Raw genomic sequence first — 21294 nt, forward strand, 5'->3', positions numbered from 1 at the left:
ATTTAAAAACTGATGAGTAAAAACATAATTCAATAAAGCAATTTTATCATAATGAGAAAATCTCCGTCTATTGACAACATTAAGACGAAGTTGTCCTTGTACTCCAACAATAGCTTTCATTCTGGAACTTATATTTTGCTTGTTGAAATTTTTGTTGGTTGGCTCGTTGGGTTGCTACAGATAATTGTAGTTACTAATTTTGTAACGTGCCTACTGGAACCCTTAAATTTATGGGAAAAATTCTTCCCTCTATATATTTTACGGTATTCGCCTCAACCCGTTCAGCAAGTTTACTAGAATACATGTAGACTGACTTAGAAAGAAACTAGTCAGTAATAGGGATTGTATTAAGGCAACAAAAATATATAGCTAGAGGTCGGGGTCGGGGTACGGCGGGTCCACTCTACAAGGCAGTTGAATATTTCTACAGATCATGAGTAAAGCCCCGCGCCGACCGAGCCCCGGAGTTTGTAACGGCTCCGACAATTCCATCGATTCGCCCGTATCACGAACCGATGATCCCTTTGACTTGATAACGACCATGACTGACATGAGTTATGACTGGACTGAACGTGATGTGACTACAGAGCTTAAAGTCCCGAGCGACTGATAATGCGTATTTTAATGTAAGAATCGGCCTCAGATGGCTCGGCCATGGACTTCGATAGTGACGATTTCAACGCGACTTTCGTGTCGCTGACGCGCGCCCCTGACGAGCCGGAAGATTCGCCACCTTACTATCACCGCCGTTCATCGTTTCCGGCAACAGTGACAGTTACCACGTCAGAGTCCTGCTAGACTCTGGCGTTGGCTCTTCCTTTGTACATCCAAGCGTGCTAACAGATATAGAAATCGCAGAGGTGAACATCTACCCAGCAGTGAACCTCCATACCGCCCGCGGCTACTCGAGTGTGTCGCACCGCTACGCTATTTTGCCGTTGACTATTGGCTCGTGGTCCGGAAAGATCGTCTGCTATATAGTCCCCAATCTATCACACGACATCATTTTGGGGTATCCATTTATGAAACGACATGCTGACTTGATCGACTTGGCTGCAGAGATGATTGGCGCGCGCGCCCAATTAGCGAATGGCCCACTGCCTACCATCAGTATTGATAGCATCGATTTTGATGGCGACACTATTGGCAGAACACTCCGTCAGGCTGCGAGCGCATGACTCTGCACGCTGGAAGTTAAACCCGACGTGGACCTGGACCCATTTCCGTCATTCTTCCTTAGCGAGTATTCAGATATTGTTACTAACGAACCCCCCGCGGCACTTTCCTCTTTGCGCGATGTAACCCATCGTATTGAGGTCGTCCCGGGGTCCAAACCGACTTTCAGATAACCATATCGGCTTGCCATTCACGAACGCGAGAAACTTCAACGGCAGATTCAAGATCTGCTGAAACGTGAATTTATCGTTTTGTCATCGTCCCCATACTCGTCACCGGCGTTGTTCGTAAAAAAAAGGACGGTTCCCGACGCATGTGCGTTGATTATCGCCTTTTGAACAACCAGACTACTAGAAATCGATTACCGATCGCTCTGATTGACAACTTATTACCCATGTTGGGCCGGCCAAAATCTTTTCCAAACTAGATCTGGCCTCGGGGTATTACCAGGGGAGCGGCGGCACCATTACAAAAGAAAAGAAACGTAACCAAAAAACGTTGCCAAAACAACAATGCTTACGTAATACCTAATAGAGTGACTTTGGCTGAGAAGAAAAAAATTCTTGTAGAATTTTGTCGTTGCCCTCATGGCGTAATGGTAACGCGTCAGACTTCTAATCTGAAGATTGTGGGTTCGAGACCCACTGAGGGTGATTTGTTTTTATAAATTTTTTGACTAACGTATATTACATAAGGTGTTTAATTATATTACATAAATTTTTGACGATTTTTTTAATTCTTTTTGCCGCTCCCAGCTGTCCTTATAAAGTTGAGCACGGCCCTCATTATCTTGTTGAATATATATATTGTATCAACGTATAGGTTCTTGAGTTTTGTTAACCTTTACTACTCCTCTATTTGAAATTGTTTTTTTTTCTTCATTTCTTTTTTTCTTACATGGTGGTTGCGTGAATTATTTAATTTTTGTTTGTTTTACTCTTTTTTTTTGTTATTTTGTGTCTACGAGGTCAAACAATCGTGCTTGAACCTGTTTAATTTTTAATACCTCATTCATCAACAAGCAGCATACTATTAATCATAATGCTTTTACCGTCAACTTACTTGCGGCGCAAGTTTCGCACACTCTTTATGTCAGATGTCACACCGTCGTCCACGCTTGCCAGGCTTGAACACAGCTGGAGCCCGCGCAAGACCCTGCGGCGACTGCAGACCCACCGGTGGACCACAGCGGACTTGCAATATTTTGTTGATTTTGTTATTGCTTGCTTTGCTTTTTTCGTGGCTGCGGACGTGTCAGTATGGCTCAGATTGGGCATAACTATTGGATTCGCCACATTGTTGTTGTTACCGGTCACATCGCAGTTTTTCTTCCCGTTCGTGCCGATCGCCACTTGGTTAGTACTTTTCTTTACTTGCCGGTTCATCCCAGAGGATTGGCGTCCAGGCATTTGGGTACGCGTGCTACCGTCATTAGAGACTATCCTGTACGGTGGCAACTTGTCCAACATTTTGGCAGCGCATACGAGCTCGGTCTTGGACATCTTGGCCTGGATTCCTTATGGATTGTTCCATTTTGGCGGACCTTTTGTTGTGTCAATCTTGGCTTTTTTGTTTGCACCACCGGGCACATTGCCTGTGTTTGCCCGGTCATTTGGGTACATGAACTTGATTGGCGTATCCATTCAGATTTTGTTTCCTACATCACCGCCATGGTATGAAAATTTGTACGGCTTGCAAGCAGCAAATTATGGCGTGCCCGGTTCGCCTGGCGGGTTGGCACGGGTAGACCTTATTTTGGGGCTTGACCTGTACACGTCATCTTTCACTGCTTCGCCACTAGTGTTTGGCGCATTCCCGTCATTGCATTCCGGGTGTGCCGTATTGGAGTGCTTGTTTATGGCTCATATTTTCCCTCGGCTAACGCCTGTGTTCTTGTCTTACGTGTTATGGATTTGGTGGTCGACCATGTACCTGACGCACCACTATTTTATTGACCTTATTGGCGGTGCCATCTTGTCGGCTACGGTATTTTACGGTGTCAGCAGGCGATACCTGCCTGAGATTCAATTTGATAAGCAATCCCGCTGGTCATATGATTACATCGAGCTAGCCAACTTGCGACGGCTACCAACCAAAGCTCGGTTGACCAAGGAATTCGATGCGGATGACGTGTGGACGCCTTCGTCGTTCTTTTCAGGAGATGATACGTCGCCATTAGATTCACCCGTGTCGGAATGGGAAATTGAAACCTTGGCTGATGAGTCGGCAGCTGCGCAGATAGATGAGTTTAATCGACCATTGGTCAACCAGCATTCATATAACAGATGAATCAGTGGAATAATGAACTTCTTATCACAATATTTTTATTATTATTTATAGATTATTGGTATTACTTTTGCGATTTTTTTTTATTGACATGCATTAATAATGGAAATATTTTAATGGATTGATTATTCTGAATGGAGTCTAATGATTTACATAAAGTTAATGAAATTTGTTTATTCTTTGTATATAACTACGTATATAATTAACCTTCCATATTATATTACTGATAGATTACTGTATAGATTAAAGCACGAGACCAGTTTTGTGAAAAAAAAAACACCAGACTCAAAGTTATTGATTATTCTATTCTTTTCTGGCTTACCTTTGAAAACTTGTACTTAGTTATGAAAAAAAAAACATTTTCATTTCCATATAATACTTATAATATTTTCAAATTTCCTTCAACAAAAAAATGTCAAATCACAAATGGTGGCCGGACTGTAAAATTGTAGATGGCATTTATTATGCGCGTGCGACAGCAATCGAATTAACGTCAGCATAAACCAAAAAAGCGCAAAGAAAAAAATTCGTTTAGCAAAATCATCATTTCTTACTAGACTTTGATAGTCATATATGCATTTAATAGTAGTCATTGTCATTAACTGCCGGGTCAAGGTAGTCTCATGTCTACAACTGGCCGCAACGCGATATGCAATACATAACTCTCACCTTTGACAACATCGTTAAACACATCTAAAACGACAATAAAAAAATCACAAAACTGACATCAGAGTTTGGGTAAATTCTTGCCGAATTTTAGACATATGTTAGAGGTTGGGTAAACGAAAACTTGGTGCCAGTAACGAAAAAAGCTCCGGTCTTTGCAGATATGGAGTGCAATAAAAAAAAGAAAAATGGTATGAGTGGTATGAAAGACGTTAGTAAGAAAGGTGAAGAGTATATAATATTTCATATCAACTTTTGTTCAAAATTACTATTCTCGATTAAGGTATGCGTTTAGACGTTTAGACGTTTAGAGCAACGGCTGCGGAAGTGTAAAAACGCACGGAGCCTCTGGCGTTAAGGCTAAGGAAGTAGCGGTTTTATGTGCTTCCCGGCAAACTTTGCACATAATACTCAAAGTGTGCATTGAATTCGGGGAGAGCTTTAAAAATGTATATTTAACGCAGAGTTCAACATGAAGGTATGTTTGCGTTGATTTAATATGAACAAAGAGTTGACCGAAATAATAGGTTGTAATGGTTTGGGCACGCAAAGTAAGAACTGATCAGTTTTAAGCTTGCTCTTGTTCCCTTGACTGGAATTTAATATCAAGCGCGCAACATCCAAAGTGGTCACGGTTGCCGAGGTAACGATGGCGCCGTGTAAGTGATCGGTTTAATTCAATCAATGTTATGCTTACTCTTGCTGCGTTGCCTTGGATTTGATCATCAAACGCGTAGCAAGCGACAAGACAAGATTTGGTCACGGTCTGCTGAGGTAATGACGGCTCCGTTTCGAAATGATCGGTTTGATACTCGCTTTTGCTATGTTGACTTGAATTTAACCATCAAGCGCATAGCAGGTGAAGAGACAAGTTTTAATCACGGTTTGCCAAAGCAACGACGGCAGCCGTGTCTACACTGAGATAGCTATCACTATTTGCAACAGATCTCGCCTGTCATGTTAAGGGAGAGGGGTTGTCGAATATAAGTATAATACTCGAAGCATGCACTGAATTTAAAAAATCGGAGGGTGGGAGGGTTTGATATGTATTTTTTAACGCAAAATTTCAAAGTTATGATATGTTTTACGCTTGTTTTTATTTGAACAACCGGTTAACGAAATCATAGTTCATAGACGTCATGGGCGCACAAGCTGTGACACGTAATCGGCTTTATGCTCGCTCTTGCTCTTTCAACTTGTATTTTATCCATAAAGTACACAGAAAACAACAATGCACGTTTGGGTCACGACAAGCCAAAGGTATGTATGGCGGCCGTGACCATGTAAGAACATATTTCTACATCAAGTTGATTTATTGCACAAGTTACGTGGTAGTTGACGTGCCTTTGGGGGGAGGGTTCATACACCAACGTGGATAAGCAAGAAATTTCCATTGTTTAATTTTTGGTCATCGGCGCTCGGAAGATGTCAAAATGATGATCAAAATGCCAGTGTTGGAACGGGTGGTTATCTGATTTACTGATGAGTGTGGAGTATAAGGTGCCTAAAAATGGGATGATTGCATCAATTTTTAACTAACTACAACAAGGAACTTGACCACAAAGGATCGGACTTTAGTGGTGCGCCTAACATTGTTCTAATGGCCGATTTTGCAAAAATCACTGCACAGAGACAAAAGAAAATGCTGTACCACAATGTCGTATTATGAGAAATCGTCGAACGGACTATGGATATTTTTTGCGTTTATATATTAGCCGGCACATACCGAAAAAATACTGAATGTTTGGTTTTTTATTATGTTTTCCATATCATGATTTATCCGTCAGATTTTCTGCAAACTATTCCTTAAACGATACCAATTCATGATTGTATTATAGCAGAGGTATATTCATGACCGGGTTTAAATTGGTACCGATTCGGTAGTGACGTTATAGCAAAATGCATTATTATAACTTATATTGAAGAAAAAAATTTAAAAAAAATTTAAAAAAAACGGCTAGTTATGTGTCCGGGTCGTGGTTGAGATGTTTAATAGGAAAGCTGAATGACATTATTTGGAAGATGCGGGTCACGGTGTGGTGTATATAGCTGGGGATCTTTGCAGTACTGGGGGGTATCTGTGAAATTCCTTGTATGATTTGACGGCTTTAAAATGATCTGCTATCCTAATGTACTGAATGAATTTTCGACACTGGCAATGGTGTATTGAACTCACGGGGTTAGTTCCCAAAGTTTGCGGTCAAACTTTTGATTTGTAGGCGATGATAGGGTGGAAGAATCTTTTACATGAGTCTTTTAACAAAATTCATAGAGGATGATGAGATGTGTGAAGCGAAACTTTTAGAAGAAATACATAAATAACCTAGCTTAAAGGTTTGCATGTCAGTCGCGATGTTTGGAATCTAAAGCACTCGTTAACCAAACTCGAGCTGAACCCAAAATACGTAGTGAGTTTAATTTCATTGAGTCATTTCTTAAATTTGTTGAATATATAGATCTTGTATTTCGACAAGAGTGTATAACATTAGGCAGCTGCCATGTTTGCTCACGTGATGCGGTGCGTCGCTGCCACATTAAGTGTTAGTTCAAGATTGTTGCGCATCAGAGTCGATCCGACGCTTTAATTTGATTTCCGAACAAAATAGTGTATAACTTACAATCAAAAAATATTATTTTGACATCATGATAAATGGTATATTACCGCTTTTATTTTTGTCGATTCTCATGGGTCTCGCGTAGGTCTGCCCAAAAAAATCACATGCTTGATCAATTTTGAATTATATCTCAATTAACCAACAAAAGAAAAAAAAAAAAATATTAAGAGACCGTTTTTGATTGATGGTGTATAGGTCGTTTGGAGCCGGCATGTTGCCATTGATTATGTCGCTTTCATCGGACAAGATTCGACTGGTGTCGACCGTGGGCATGGGCGTGCTTGTGGGAACGTCCATGATCGTGATCATTCCTGAAGGTGTCGAGACGTTGTATTCGACCCCGCCGCGACGGCATGCGAGTCCTGGCAGGCAGCCATCCAAGTTTGAATTACAGCTGCCGTTGCAATTTGATCCAGATCATGCTGTTGGTGGTGGTTCGGGAGACACGACGGCAACTAATGATGATGAGCAACAAAATGTTGATTTAAGCTCGGCGCCTGTAGCTCTGGCCCACATTAAGCGGGTGCTGGCGACGGCGAAGGCGGTAGTAGCAGCAGAAACAGAAGCAGCATTACCGGAAGCACCGGTGATACGTAATAATGCCGGAACGCACAAGTATATTGGCATTGCACTTATTGGCGGATTCATTCTTATGTACCTAATCGACAAATTACCGGCGTTGATTAGCCGGTCACAGCAACATTTGCCGTTTCACTACAACCACGGCCATGTCGCACATGGCAGGTACCACAACAGTGTTGACGTTTCTGAAATGCGAACTTTTTCGTCATCTGAGAATAACCAATCAATATCATCGGCAGCAGCCGACTCCGCATCTTCCTCGTCTACTAGCGGAAACGGGTTCTTGCCTGATCACACTTCAGCAGCGGAAGCTGTCACTTTGTCGACTACAACTGGTTTAGTAATTCATGCCGCAGCTGATGGCATTGCTTTGGGCGCGTCTGCAGCAAGTTCGTCGGCCGCACTTGAAACCATCGTTTTTTTCGCCGTGCTAATTCACAAAGCTCCGGCCGCATTTGGCATGACCGCGGTGTTGTTGCGGACTGGATTGTTTAAGCATGACATTAAGCGGCATTTACTTGTTTTTTCTGCCGCTGCTCCCGTGGCAGCCATCGTGACTTGGGTGTCAATCATGCTGATTGGCAGTGGTGGAGGTGCGGACGTACAATGGTGGACAGGAATATTACTGTTGTTTTCAGGTGGCACGTTCTTGTACGTGGCCATGCATGTAATGCAAGACGTGTCGGAATCGGCAAAGGCTGATCACAAATCAGGTTGGATCGACACGGCAGCGGCCGTGCTTGGCATGCTTGTACCTCTCGTGACGCTGGCTGCTCACGAATAGTAAGTGTTATTATGTGTAGATAATATTCCCATAATTTGTTTTTCTTTATAAAAATTGAAATATCCAAATGAAAAAAATGAAAGAAAGAAAGAAAAAATGAAAAAAATGAAAACTCCAAGTCCAAAAAAAACAAAAAACAAATACATAGTAGTTTATAACTTGGTGAGCCTGCGCTTGGAAATATAATGCGGAATTTCATCAAGCCCATTTTTGCCATCAATGTCACGCTCTTGTCGATCGTTCAGGTCAACATAATCCCGTCTTGACTTGCCAACGTACACTTGCCTGGGCCTAGAAATCTTGTTTTTGCCCGAGTCAAGCTGTTGCTTCCAATGAGCCAAGTAGCCGGCAACACGAGGCACTACAAACAAGACAGGGTAAAAATCCAGCGGGAACCCCATGGCCTTATAGATGAGTCCGGACCAATAGTCGACATTGGGAAAAAGCTTGCGAGACGTGAAATATTCATCTGCCAAAGCCGCATCCCTAAGTGCAATGGCAATTTCAATCAGAGGTTCACGGCCACAAACTTTAAACACCATATCTGCCACTTGGCGGATGACTTTGGACCGCGGGTCAGTCTCGCGGTACACCCTGTGACCGAATCCAAACAACAGTTCCTGTTTGCTCTTGACTCTTGCCAAAAATGAAGGCACGTTGTCGACGGATCCAATCTTGGTCAGCATGCGAATTACGGCCTCGTTGGCGCCACCGTGCAATGGACCATACAATGCGGAAGCAGCCGCGGCCACGCAGGAATAAGGATCTACCAGCGACGAGCCGACGTGAACCATGGTTGCAGTGGAGCAATTCATTTCATGATCGGCGTGAAGAATAAACAAAATATCTAGCGCTTTGGCTAACCTGGGATCAGGCCGGAACGAGTCCGGCTCGGCCATGTGGTCCATCATGTACAGCAAATTTTCTGTGTACGATAAGTCCGACCGCGGTAACGCGAACGGCCGATTGATGCGGATCCGGTACGCCATGGCCGCAATCGTAGTTGCCTTGCCCAAAATGCGCACAATCTGCTTGTTCATCAACGACTTGTTTAACACGTAAAGGTCCTGACCTTGCAACGCCGGGTTGGCCTCTGGTGCGAACGCGGACATGGAAGCGAACGCAGCAATGAAGATAGACATGGGATGAGAATCGTAGCGCATGCTGCGAACAATGTGAGCTAAATCTTCGGCCACAAAAGTGTGATGCATAATTTCCCACTGCCAGCGACTGTACTGAGCTGCTGATGGTAATTCGCCATAAATGAGCAAGTACGCGGTCTCGAGATAGGAAGATTTTTCAGCCAGTTGTTCGATCGGGTAGCCCCTGTGCATAAGAAACCCCTTGTTGCCATCAATGTACGTAATCTCGGACGTGATCATGGCCGTATTGACAAACGATGGATCCAGCACTCGCAGACCGTACGGCGTGTCATTCTCTTCACGCTCGCCGGCCCCATACGGCGCCTTGAGCTGAGTAAACGCAGCAGCCGGTATCGAGTTGTTGGTGATTGCAATCTCGATAGATTTGCCCGTGCGGTTGTCGGTCACCGTAAGAGTGTTTTTTGAGCTGTCGGGGTGGTTAATCAAATCATCCTGGCACATCACATGCGTACGCACACACTTACTTCGCAGCGGGAATTCCGTTTGTGACAGCCATGTGAAGACAGAAACCAGTAGGACTTAAATAATAAAAAAAACAGGAGCCTTGTGCAAAGACTTAAGTAGCTTTGGACCCAGTTCGTGTATGCCAAGTTGGACGAACGGATGCCATCGCCAGTGCCAGTTTCAGGCCGTGTCCAAGGCCGAAGCCCCGCAAAAAGTTACGCTCCCCCGCAATTATTCAGTTATGTAAGCAGGTGGCCCGGGTTTGTGATTGGCCGCCGCCTGTCATTCCAGTGCACCCGTGACTTACTTGGCCATGGCCATTATGCCGACGACAACGGCAGCTGCGGGCAACTGATATATAACCTCCGGTCTTTGATTTGCATTCGCATGTTGGCAGGTGTGGTGGTTAATATTATTATCATAATTATCATTATTCCCTTTGCTATAATTAACTAACGTAATACTGTATGAATGCTGTTTCTAATCAAAAATTTGACCCAAGCATCCCTGCATACTAGCGGCGGCAAGTTCGTGTATGTTATTTAAACACGTTGTAGACAACGTGTTCATCTTGCGACAAGGAAACTATTTTTTTAATAGTTGGCTGTTATCTAATATTCGTCAAAGGCTTATGTAAAGCTTCTCTTTATCGACCAAGTATAAAGTTACCGCAGTACTCGAAGATAAACCTTGATTTTTTCGTGCACCTTGCACAGAAGGGTCCTTTCCAACTTGGTACAGCTTATACGCATTCCCTGCCAGCCCACTATGGGCACAAGCCAAGACTTGGCCGTGGGGGGCATGCGGTTTGCTTCAAGAACAGATCTTAGAGACAAGCTTAAGGAACTGGCCGTGAGGGACAATTGGGAGTTTACGTGCGTGAAGTCCAACTGACCCGGTACACGGTGAGATGCCGTGACAGATCATGTAAGTGGTATCTGCATTCATCCTGTCGGCGAGGAACCGGAGGCATCGGCAGCAGCGATGAACATGACAATGACGACGAAACTGGTGATCACGAACAATCTAGCTATGATCGAACAGCAGGTGGTGGCGGCGCGTTTATAATCACGGTCTACCGCCCAGTGCACACCTGTGCAAAGGCTCACACCGGCAATGCTGCCGCCACGTCGTCGTGGATTGCTCGCCGGATTGTACCTGCCATATTGCGCACAACTGATTTCTGCACTGCTGACGCAATGTCATCATGCTCGAAACCTACGGTGTCGAGATTACTTACAAGCAGGCGTGGCGAGCGCGGGACCGAGCGTTGACTATCATTAATTCTCGGCCCGCATGCTGGACGATATGCGATCAAATGGAGAACGTGTTGGCATCGGTTAGTTCCACTAATCCGTCATGCAGTTAGAGGTTTGAGTTAGCTGACAAGTTGGGGCGTGGCGCCTTGCAGGCTGACCCGACTCAGTGCAACTTCAGGCACATGTTTTTAGCATGGGGGAATTCGTTGCACGGGTTTGCTTATTGTCGACAGGTCATTCAATTAGGCCGATTTGACTGGCTTAAGGAAACCAACGTGGTGCTCATCGTGGCTGCAATGCGTGATGCCGAGGACCAAGCATACCCGCTAGCGATCGGTATAGTCAAGGCCGAGAACGAGCAATCGTGGACATTTTTTCTGGCTCAGCTCAGGGAATTACTGGTTCGGTACGTGATTAGCCATAATCCAGGTTTGCGGTCGCACCAGGTATGCGACATTATTCGAGACCTGTGCTTCGTATCCGATCACCAGAACGGCTTAGGCGCTGCGGTTGCGGCTATTTTTTCTGACAGCGTTTGCAGGCATGAGTTTTGTCTTGATACGCTAGTTCACACGGTTGAGTTGACGTTTAGTCCCGCGCACGCTGATGTGATCTGCCGTGCTGCTGCGGTACACACCAGGGTCGAGTTCAACAATATCATGCAGGACATCCCGGTAGATGACGCAGATTGGATCTTGGATCGGTATCCTGCACCGTTGTGGGCGGAATCACAATTCCCGGGGAACTTGCACGGCATTCACCAGGTCGACATTTTTCAGCTGTTTAGTGATTGGGGCATATTGCGTACAGTCACAACCACTCCGCTGCTGCCACCTCTGCAGCGCATCAGCGACACATGCATCACGGTTGTCACGAGAGTGAACAATGGGCTGTCAGCCCAGTTTGACGTACGCAAAAAACGCGCCGTTGAGATGCTTGAGCAAGGCAAGGTCGTGTCTGACCGAGCCGACGGCCTGATTAGTCGCATCGCCGACCGGGTCAGGGCCCAGTATCTTGTCCGGACAGAAAGTACCAACATTGATGGCGTGTTTAACGTCCGGCTTGCTCTGATAGACAGTGTTGATGTTGCCTCCTGTTCTGATGACGCGGCAGCAGCCGCTGCAAACAGAACCGAGCGCATGCATGAATTCAAGGTGAACACCAAGTTAAAGCATTGCTCGTGCATGGCCTGGGATCATACCGGATTGCCTTGCGATCACGCGGTCGCACTTTTGCTCATGCAGGAGGTAAATCTTAAAAATACCCGACTGGCAGATTTGGTTCATTCATGGCACCTTACCGAGTCTTATTTTCATTGTTATGAGAAATTAATTCATCCGGTTCATTAGGGAGTTTTTTTTTGGTTCACAAATAATTTGGAATTTAAAGTACTATAATGTAATAATTAATAACTCAAAAAATAATTATGCTCAAAAATGGCCAAAGATTTGTTGAGGAGTGTAAGGTTCTTCAAGGTACTTGATTTCCTCATCAGTCAACGATTTGCCGTTAATTTCAATCACTTCTTCCAGCCGTTTGATGCTATTGATGCCCACTACGGGTGACACAACTTTACCCGTGAGCCATACCAGCGCAGTCACGGCCATGCTCCAATCTCGCTTGTTTGCCACTTGTTCTAATCGTCTTACGATTTCCTTACCACTAACGTCAAGTTCCAACTGCTTGAACACGCCGGTCGATGTGGACGTTCGGAGTGATTTCTTACCATCCGCTGTTGCCACCGGAGCAGTAGCAGTAACGGTCGCAGTTGCAGCATCTGCAGCGGTATTGTCGATCGGCCGGGCCAAAATGCCTTGGTGCAATGGACTCCATGGAGTCAAGCCCACACCGGTCAGGTTCGAAAACGGAATAACTTCACGTTCCTCTTCCCGGTATAACAAATTATAAATATTTTGCATCGACACGAACGTCGTCCATCCGCGCAACTCGGCCACGTGTTGCAACCGGGCAAACTCATACAGCCACATGCTGCTGGCGCCAATATACCGTACCTTGCCACTCTTAACCAAATCATGCAGAGCTTCCATGACTTCTTCCGGTTCGATCGACTTGTCATACCGATGAATCTGTAACAGATCGATGTAATCCGTGTTTAATCGCTTAAGACATGCATCCACTTGCTTAAAAATGGCACCACGGGATAAACCAAATTGGTTCACGTACTTTGCATGTTGCCTTAGGTCCACCAAAAAAGCATCGCCTGGCTTTTCGCTTTCAGGTGGCACGGGATAATAAATTTTGGTTAGAATTACAATCTCTTCACGAGGAATCGAGTATCGTTGAATGGCCTCGCCGATAAGCTTTTCTGAAATACCGTTTGAATATGCATTAGCCGTGTCCCACTAAGGACCAATTAATCACGTTAGAGTGTGTAATTATGTTTGTGTGTACGTGTACGTAAAACCAAAACCAAAAACAAAACAAAAAAAAGAATCTTACAGTCGTGATTCCGAGATCGTAGGCACGCTTGAGAATAGGCAGCGCTTCTTCGCGATCCAGCACCCACGGTTCCCATTTCGACGCTTGAAAACGAAAAAAAAAAAAAAAAAAAATATATATATTAGTCTTTGCACTTCTACCAATTATTGCGCTTTGTTTTTTCTTTTTGTTTGTTTTAAGTTCAAAGAGAAAACCGGTTGTAAAGTGGAAGAACCTACAACCCATGGACATCATGCCCAAAATCGGAACCGACACGCGAAGACCCGACTTGCCCAGCCTAAATGAAATTTTCAAAACAAAATCTTAGCAAATCACAAATAGAAAAGAAAAGTTCATACTTTCTGTATTCCACTTGAGTCATATTTTAGTGATTTAGTATGTTTAATATTGTTTAGAGCGTGTACAGATGGTCAAAAGTTTTATACATTGAAAATGATCACCTTTTATGGCGGATAGGTTTTTGGGGAAAAGGCCTACAGTGGTCCGAAGTACATTGCCGCTTGTCGTTATAAGCTGGTCAATTGAATTGTTTACTTTACCTAGACTGCACTTACAATAAGCAATAATACGCAAGCCCATGCGTCAATTGATTTTAAGTCTCTAGTCACGTACTGTAATTTCAGTTTCAATCTCGTCGTCAATCATTCATTACTCCACGGCACTCGTGTCGCACTGTATATACGCAGCTATTGCCCTTGCCCTACTAGGCCAAGGCAAACCTCACACTACTTGTTCATCGTACCCCGCCCACAACCATATGCAAGCGACTGTTCAATGCTCGGGAATAGCAAAGACTACCGATCTAAGATGTAAACGTACGATTGCCAGCTCGGCCTGTGCTGGATCAGACTTCTACTGTCTCCAGCACGCCGATCAGGAACCACGCCGCCCACGACGCAATCAGTCCAAGTGGTCCCGATTTTGGCATGGCATTCTGTGCATGTGCGGTGATGGTTATGATGACGATGAATACGACAACTACAACGAGGTCGAACGAGGCATTCCGATCCCACTGGCCTCGGTCGGCGTGCCGGCTGTTTCTGTTGCTGTCAGGGACAAGAACCGCGCGCTGTTGCAACGCGAACTGCGCAAGCCTGTGTCAGCCGCGGACGAGCCAGGGTTCATCTACATCTACCAGCTTGCGACTAATTTGTCCGCTTCTAAATCACTGATTAAGGTCGGCAGGTCCAAAAACGTCCACCGCCGCCTGCATCAATGGGCGCAACAATGCTCTCACATGCTTGTGCTGGCCGCCATTGTGCCAGACCCTGGGTTGCCGCCTTGTAGGGCGTCCCGCCGTGCAGAGCGACTCGTGCACCTCGAGCTGCGATCTCTGTTTGTATCATCCGCACTGATGGCTAACGTGGCCCCGGACTGTGCATGCCAGGGACGCATGCATGTCGAATGGTTCGCCGTCCAACAAGACCAGATCGACCAGGTCGTCAGCGTCATCCGTAAATGGGTGTGCCATGTCGGTTCGGGTCCCGCGGCATTCGCGGATGCGGCGGTGACTGCCTGATTGGGAATAGACTCCCCCTTTTCTCGCTTTATTTTGCAAACTTTCAATTTACGTATCTTGCCGCTGCCTTGTCAATGAGTTTATTTTATTTTTTTTTAAAATTTCGATCCGGGAATGACGGGCTCGGTGATTCCAATGCTTTAATTTCCGTCATCAATGATTCTGATCGCAGTGAAATTTCTTTCCCCTTGATCAAACACTACATACCATGGTGTCGGTTCGTTCATTTAAGGAACATTTTTTGTCCACCGCCAACGGTATCATCAATGACAGCAATAATAGTAATACCCAACCGGGCTCGGTATTGCATCGGTTAAGTCTGGTGTCTGATTCAGATGATGACAGCGCCAACTTGTCTAGGGCCGAAGCTATGTCAATAATTAATGGTCGCACTGGTAACGACACTAACGAAGAAGTTGTCGACGATGAGGATGATGAAGATGATGATGATGAGGAAGATTCACATGTGTCACGTACGACAAGCAGCAGCAACAGTAAAAATCGTGGATCCACAAAATCAACGTTCTCGTTTTCGCTCCCATTCTCGCTTCCCGATTCCTTGCCAAACCTACCTAATTTGCCAAACTTGAAAGACCTCAAACTTGGTTCGTCATCTAGGCGGCCAAGGACGAGGTCGAGAACAAAAGTTAAGCATGCGTCCGTTTCTACCGCTGAACAGAGATCGCCATCAAAACATGCAATTAAGCAATTTAGCAAAAAAACCATATCTTTGCCTTTGTTTAACAATAGCAACAGTCCTTCTGAGTCAGCGTCGGCATCCGATGAAGAGCGTGAATTTACGAACGTGCGTCAGATGGACAATGGGCATTTCCGTGCGGTCAAGGACACGCTATTGAGTTCCATTTCAATCGATAATGTATTTAAGATTGACGATGGGTTTCCGGAATTTGACGGCGATGTGGTCATCATGGGCGGTTATCGTGGATCCATCCTCAGGGACTCGCACACGGGCAAGCGCGTGTGGATTCCTTTAAAGGTCGGCCTAAATATACGCAAGATCAATCTCGAGATTGGCTTGTCTGATCAAGACGAGGCTGACGTAACCAAGGATTTGTACCCGGATGGCATGTTGACCAATATTGGTCCCGTGGACGTGTCACGGCGGCTAAAACGGCGACTGGCCATGAACGCTAATTGTAACGTGGTGGAGTTTGGCTACGATTGGCGCATCAGTTGTGAGATTGTGGTTGACCAGTTCATTGATTTTCTTAAGCAACTGCCATCGGCCAAAACCAAGGGAGTCATGGTGATTGCGCATTCTATGGGGGGCTTGATTGCGCACTCGGCTATGCAACGTGAGCCGTCATTGTTTCGAGGATTGTTATACGCCGGCGTTCCTCAACAATGCGTCAACATCTTGGGCCCGTTTCGTAATGGCGAGAACGTGTTATTGTCATCGAAAGTGCTAGCCGCTGATGTTACTTTTTCCATGCGCAGCAGTTTTGTGTTTTTCCCGCTCGATGGGCAATGCTTCGTGGATAAGCGCACGGGTGAAGAATTGCGGGTTGATTTTTTTGATCCGCATGTGTGGACCAGGTATCATCTTTCGCCATGTACCGCACCCCCTTCCAGCTCTCACAACAGCAACGATGAAGTTGAAGGCAGTGTCAATAGCAAGTATGCGGCACCACAAGAGCCTGTTGCATCAAGAAAGGGTCACGTACCGGTCGACCTCGACCTGATTTTCTCACCACGGTCTAGTACTTCTGTTTCCAGTCATCATCATCATCATCATCATCATCGTCACAATCATCAGGAACCCAAATTTGAACAAAAATCCTATGACGAAGCAGCTGAATATCTGAGCCGCGTGTTGACTAGAACAAAAGCATTCAAGGAATCCTTGTTCAATAAGGATCCTTTGACCAATTACCCGCCGTTGACAGTAATCTACAGCCGGTCAATCCCGACCGTGCGCGGTGCCAGGGTTAACGGCGAGCAAGATATTTTTGAAGGTAATTATTCAGACATGATTTTTAGTGCCGGTGATGGTGTTGTGGCAGCTAGAAACGTCATGCCTGAAAAAGTTGGGTATAGTGTTGTGAAAAAAATTGTTTCAGAGAAAGGTCATGTTGGGTTGCTCAGTGACGTACATAACGTTGGCATTGCGTTAAAAGCCATATTGGATGAGGAAAATAGAAGATTGAATGAGAAAAAAAGTCAAAAATAAGAAAGAGCAAGGTATAAAAGGTTGCAAAGATTGGGTAATGAAAAATATAATTTGCATGTCTGGAGTTTTTTTGAAATAACATATCTGTAATTATAGTAGCAGTATTTTAAATAATTTTATGTAGTTTGCTTATTGCATAAATTGTGCGTTCAGCCTACAGAAAATTAATACGAAGAAAAGAATACTGATTGTTGACTACCAACTATTATTATCCTCAACACAACTTTAATAAAAAAAACACCTTAAATTTGAGAAAATTGAAATATACTTGAATTAAATTTTTTTTCGAGAAAAAGGAAGTTAAATAAAAAAATAAATGTAAACAAAAATAAATATTGTCTTATACTTCATTATTTAAGCAGTAGCTGCAATTCTAGTTTGACCTTTTTCCTCAATTGTTTCAGATTTTTCAAACTCATCAAGTTTCGCCACATTTGAAGGTAATCCTAATTGCTCATTAGTCCAAACATTAACAACCGGTTCAGCATTTTTCACGCCAACGCCGGCCAGACCACCAGTTGCTTGCCAATCCTGGACTCTCTTAATTCCCAACTCGTTCCACACGGTTTCGAGAGCGCTCACAAGGTTATCAGCCAATTCAGGTCCGTGACCAGGCGTCGGGGTAACTCGCAAACGTTCTTCACCAACTGGGACGGTAGGATAATTAATAGCTTGCACGTAAATATTGAATCGTTCGAGTAACATGTCAGATGCAACTTTGGCTGTTTGAGCATCGCCAACCAAAACTGGCACAATATGTGAAGGGTTGGGCACGACCGGGATGCCCAAATCGGCCAATCTGGACTTAACGTATCGAGTGTTGAGTTGTTGAGCAACCCTGTCCTTGTTCGATTTCCTTTGATATTCAATGGCAGCTCTGGCACCAGCCATGGATGCTGGTGGTAACGACGTGGTAAAAATAAAACCGGGAGCGAGTGAACGAATCATGTCAACAAAATATGACGATCCAGCAATGTAACCGCCGACAGAACCATATGCTTTTCCAAGAGTACCAGTGATGATGTCAATCCTTGACATGACGGTCTTGTCTTGACGACGGTCTGCAACATGAGCTTCATAATCTAAATGTTCGGCCACGCCGGCACCATTAGGACCATACATGCCGACCGCGTGCACTTCGTCAAGGAACGTGATGGCACCGTATTTTTCAGCGAGGTCGCAAATCTCCTCAATTGGAGCCACGGAGCCGCACATGGAGTAAACAGATTCGAACGCGATGATCTTTGGAACGTCTAACGGCAATGACTTGAGCTTGTTTTCTAAATCCACAAGGTCATTGTGCTTAAACACGAGTTTCTTAGCTCCGGAATGACGGATGCCTTGAATCATGGAAGCGTGATTGAGTTGATCAGATAGGATAACGCAGTTGGGTAATTTGGAACCGAGCGTGGATAACGTGGCGTCGTTGGCAACGTAACAGGAAGAGAAAACGAGAGCAGCAGGTTTAGCGTGCAGGTCAGCCAATTCGGCTTCGAGTTTAAGCGCATGACGATTATGACCTGCGATATTCCGCGTGCCACCAGCACCGGCCCCGTAGCGATCTAGAGTGTCATGCATAGCGTCGACCACAACCTTGCTTTTCGACATGCCAAGGTAATCGTTTGAGCACCACACTGTGACCCGTTCTTCCTCATTATTCATGTGAGCCTTAGGAAATTCCTTGGCTAACCGGTTGATGTTATTGAAGTATCGATACGACTTGTCCTTATGCTTCTTAACCAACTCAGCGTGATAAAAGCCTTCGTAGTTAAACTTGGTCGAGTCCTTAGCAACCGGTGCGTTGCGCTCAGTCGCAACTGTAGCATCGTGGGGAGAGGGCTTCTCACCAGTAGTAGCCTGAGCAGCAGCTTTCATGACGGCAAGGCCATGCTTGCAGATGCCTGCCAAAAAAAATCAGTAAAACTGAGCAAATGAAATTTTTTATGGGCATGGAAGCCGCGAGCATTTAACTCACCCTTTGAAGTGTCAAAAACACCGGCCTTGGCGTGAACGGACTCAATCGAGGTTTCATTCACTTTCGAAGGTGATGATTGTTCAAAGTTCAACGGCTTGGACGAGGTGGCATACGATCGAGATGACTGCACAGCCATGGCAGCACCCATGACCGGGCACTGTCGGGCCGCAACCTGCAAATTCGACGAGCTGCCATTGCCTGAGGCTGACAACGCCTTTAACGTCGCAGGCGAGGTTTTATTAAGAAACGGACAAAATATACGAGATTGTCTTGCCAAAAACTCCATTGCTGATGATGGAAGAAATCGCTGATGGATGAAGAAGAAGAATGAGGAGGATGCAGTAAGAAGGAAGAGCGGATAGCGGATAGCGAAATACAAAATATAAATGCTGCGATTTTTTTCTTTCCTCGAGACTTTGCTTATTGTGGCGCCAAAGAAAAAACCTTAAACGGGGTTGAGTGGCTGAAAATGAGCCGGCCGTGATTGGCTGGCTGCTGACCTGATTTTCGGTCGAGACGGCGGCGTCCACCCGTGCAAACCCGTGCCCTTATCCTTTGTCTTCTTATCCCTCGGCATCCAATTTCGAATTTTTCTTATTCACTGGTTCATATATACATTGAAACACATTATAACCCTTGGAGTATAGACAATAATATATATATATATATACGGCCACAGAGTTTGTGCTCTTGCGTACATTCAAGATGATGCGCTATGTGCATATATGTAGTTACCAATATACAGCATGCACGCACGCGTGCATGTACTGGTACCCATACATGCCCGCCTATATTACATACAACAAACAGTACGTTCGTTGCCCACGCCCCTATCTATCGATAAGCCCAGCAGTTCTTTGAAAGCCGAATTAGTTAATAAATACCTTGGTAAGCTCTACTGTCCATCCTGACTCAAACCGAATCAGCTTTTATCCACTTCATGTGACTTTTTATCTATGCGTATATTATTCAAAATTTTGAACTTTATCTGTGATTATTTAATTTTTATATAGATATGTCATCCCAAATTCCAACAGGCCACACGTGCATGGGCGCTCCAAGTTTAGTCATCCACGGTATCTCCGACAAGAATTCATCTGTTGTACTACAGTAAACCCTCGCTATAGTAAGATAATATTATCTGGTAGAAATATTTGCTTCTTATATCGAGTTCTTACTATAGGAAGTTACCCAACAGTCTATGCAGTTTTGCATTTATGCATTAAATTTAACAAAGTGTATTAGTTATGTCAAGTCATACTGGCTCATTTTAGATGTTTTACAGCGTCTCATAAATTCCCCAAACTGCTTCAATAATTCCAGAGCACTTTTGTTTTGGAATCCTTCTGTTGTTCATCAAACAACTGCAAAATTTTGTAGGCTTCATGAGCTATTTTACTTGAAATCAAAGGTCTATCCTCCATTTCCTCATCAGACTCTTCACTTTCAGGCTCAAATTGAGCGAGAATAAAGGCTTCTATTCCTCTGGAGGTTCTTCAGAAGTCTCACCCACCGGGTTGAGAAATAAATGTATATCCATAATATTCTCAATATGCGAGCTGAGACATAACTCAGATAATCCCCTTTCAAGACCTTTAACTATGTTCGGATCTAAGCTTTTATCATAATCAGTAGCACCTTCCTGGGAGGGTTTCCAACAATTTGATATGGTTTGTGGTTATATTTGATATCTGCCTCTTCCAGACATCTATTCCCCAATATATTACCGGGAGTACATCCATGGTTTTCAATGGCTCCTTTTTGTTCTCATACTCCTTTATCATGTACCAGACCTAATGCTTCTTCCATAATGGTAATGCTGGGTGTCGTTATCTTGACAATGAATTAAAGATGGCTGTGTAAGATCACTTTAAACAGTAAATAACATAGCTATATATAATAGCAAACATAAGCGCTGCTAAGTATTCTGGCGTCTTATAGTTAAATATTAATTCTGAAATGATGCCAAGGGCACAAGCTACGAGTTTTGGGGCGGTTTTTGACTTCTTCCTTGAGATAGTGCATGGATGACAAGCGAGCGGCCAGACCAACCGCGCGGGTAGCTTTTGTTAAAATATTTGGATTGATCGACGAACGCACCACAGATAATTTTTTGTTATAATCAAAAATGTTGACGAACAAATTAAGCTGAAAGCTTAATAAATAAATTAGGT

The 21294-nt window shown here is 44.4% G+C and overlaps 8 protein-coding genes and 1 non-coding gene across 9 annotated transcripts; 6 read left to right on the forward strand and 3 right to left on the reverse strand.

Moving 5' to 3' along the window:
- Nucleotides 1-433: 433 nt before the first annotated feature.
- Nucleotides 434-1178, forward strand: V1514DRAFT_322805 (uncharacterized protein; the record flags this gene model as incomplete). The annotated part of the gene is made up of 3 exons (XM_066926141.1): nucleotides 434-572; nucleotides 632-748; nucleotides 850-1178. 3 exons carry the CDS (start codon nucleotides 434-436, stop codon nucleotides 1176-1178), a joined length of 585 nt encoding a protein of 194 aa, XP_066780653.1.
- A 579-nt stretch (nucleotides 1179-1757) lies between these two features.
- On the forward strand, nucleotides 1758-1829 carry V1514DRAFT_t123. Its single transcript has one exon. It is a non-coding gene; the product is annotated as a tRNA-Arg (tRNA).
- Nucleotides 1815-3657, forward strand: V1514DRAFT_339057 (uncharacterized protein). Its single transcript, XM_066928922.1, has one exon. It carries the CDS (start codon nucleotides 2218-2220, stop codon nucleotides 3463-3465), a length of 1248 nt encoding a protein of 415 aa, XP_066780654.1. The 5' UTR covers nucleotides 1815-2217; the 3' UTR covers nucleotides 3466-3657.
- A 2857-nt stretch (nucleotides 3658-6514) lies between these two features.
- On the forward strand, nucleotides 6515-8261 carry V1514DRAFT_339067 (ZIP zinc transporter-domain-containing protein). Its single transcript, XM_066928923.1, has 2 exons — nucleotides 6515-6824; nucleotides 6939-8261. The coding sequence occupies exons 1-2, from the start codon at nucleotides 6772-6774 to the stop codon at nucleotides 8107-8109; spliced, it is 1224 nt and encodes a 407-aa protein (XP_066780655.1). The 5' UTR covers nucleotides 6515-6771; the 3' UTR covers nucleotides 8110-8261.
- Nucleotides 8262-9768, reverse strand: V1514DRAFT_349320 (citrate synthase-like protein; the record flags this gene model as incomplete). Its single annotated transcript, XM_066929365.1, has 2 exons — nucleotides 8262-9678; nucleotides 9737-9768. The coding sequence occupies 2 exons, from the start codon at nucleotides 9766-9768 to the stop codon at nucleotides 8262-8264; spliced, it is 1449 nt and encodes a 482-aa protein (XP_066780656.1).
- A 2596-nt stretch (nucleotides 9769-12364) lies between these two features.
- On the reverse strand, nucleotides 12365-14021 carry V1514DRAFT_239764 (NADP-dependent oxidoreductase domain-containing protein). The gene is made up of 4 exons (XM_066924758.1): nucleotides 13990-14021; nucleotides 13774-13934; nucleotides 13436-13712; nucleotides 12365-13338 (listed from the first exon to the last, which is right to left on the reverse strand). The coding sequence occupies exons 2-4, from the start codon at nucleotides 13794-13796 to the stop codon at nucleotides 12406-12408; spliced, it is 1233 nt and encodes a 410-aa protein (XP_066780657.1). The 5' UTR covers nucleotides 13797-13934; nucleotides 13990-14021; the 3' UTR covers nucleotides 12365-12405.
- Nucleotides 13824-15058, forward strand: V1514DRAFT_239211 (meiotically up-regulated gene 113-domain-containing protein). Its single transcript, XM_066924756.1, has one exon. It carries the CDS (start codon nucleotides 14193-14195, stop codon nucleotides 14952-14954), a length of 762 nt encoding a protein of 253 aa, XP_066780658.1. The 5' UTR covers nucleotides 13824-14192; the 3' UTR covers nucleotides 14955-15058.
- Nucleotides 15059-15324: 266 nt separating this feature from the next.
- On the forward strand, nucleotides 15325-17145 carry V1514DRAFT_286822 (uncharacterized protein; the record flags this gene model as incomplete). Its single annotated transcript, XM_066925209.1, has 1 exon — nucleotides 15325-17145. One exon carries the CDS (start codon nucleotides 15325-15327, stop codon nucleotides 17143-17145), a length of 1821 nt encoding a protein of 606 aa, XP_066780659.1.
- Nucleotides 17146-17499: 354 nt separating this feature from the next.
- On the reverse strand, nucleotides 17500-19406 carry V1514DRAFT_322814 (pyridoxal phosphate-dependent transferase; the record flags this gene model as incomplete). The annotated part of the gene is made up of 2 exons (XM_066926142.1): nucleotides 17500-19046; nucleotides 19121-19406. The coding sequence occupies 2 exons, from the start codon at nucleotides 19404-19406 to the stop codon at nucleotides 17500-17502; spliced, it is 1833 nt and encodes a 610-aa protein (XP_066780660.1).
- Nucleotides 19407-21294: the final 1888 nt, after the last annotated feature.

Source organism: Lipomyces japonicus (assembly GCF_038497905.1).
Source record: "Lipomyces japonicus strain CBS 7319 unplaced genomic scaffold V1514scaffold_91, whole genome shotgun sequence".
NCBI classification, from domain to species: Eukaryota; Fungi; Ascomycota; class Lipomycetes; order Lipomycetales; family Lipomycetaceae; genus Lipomyces; species Lipomyces japonicus.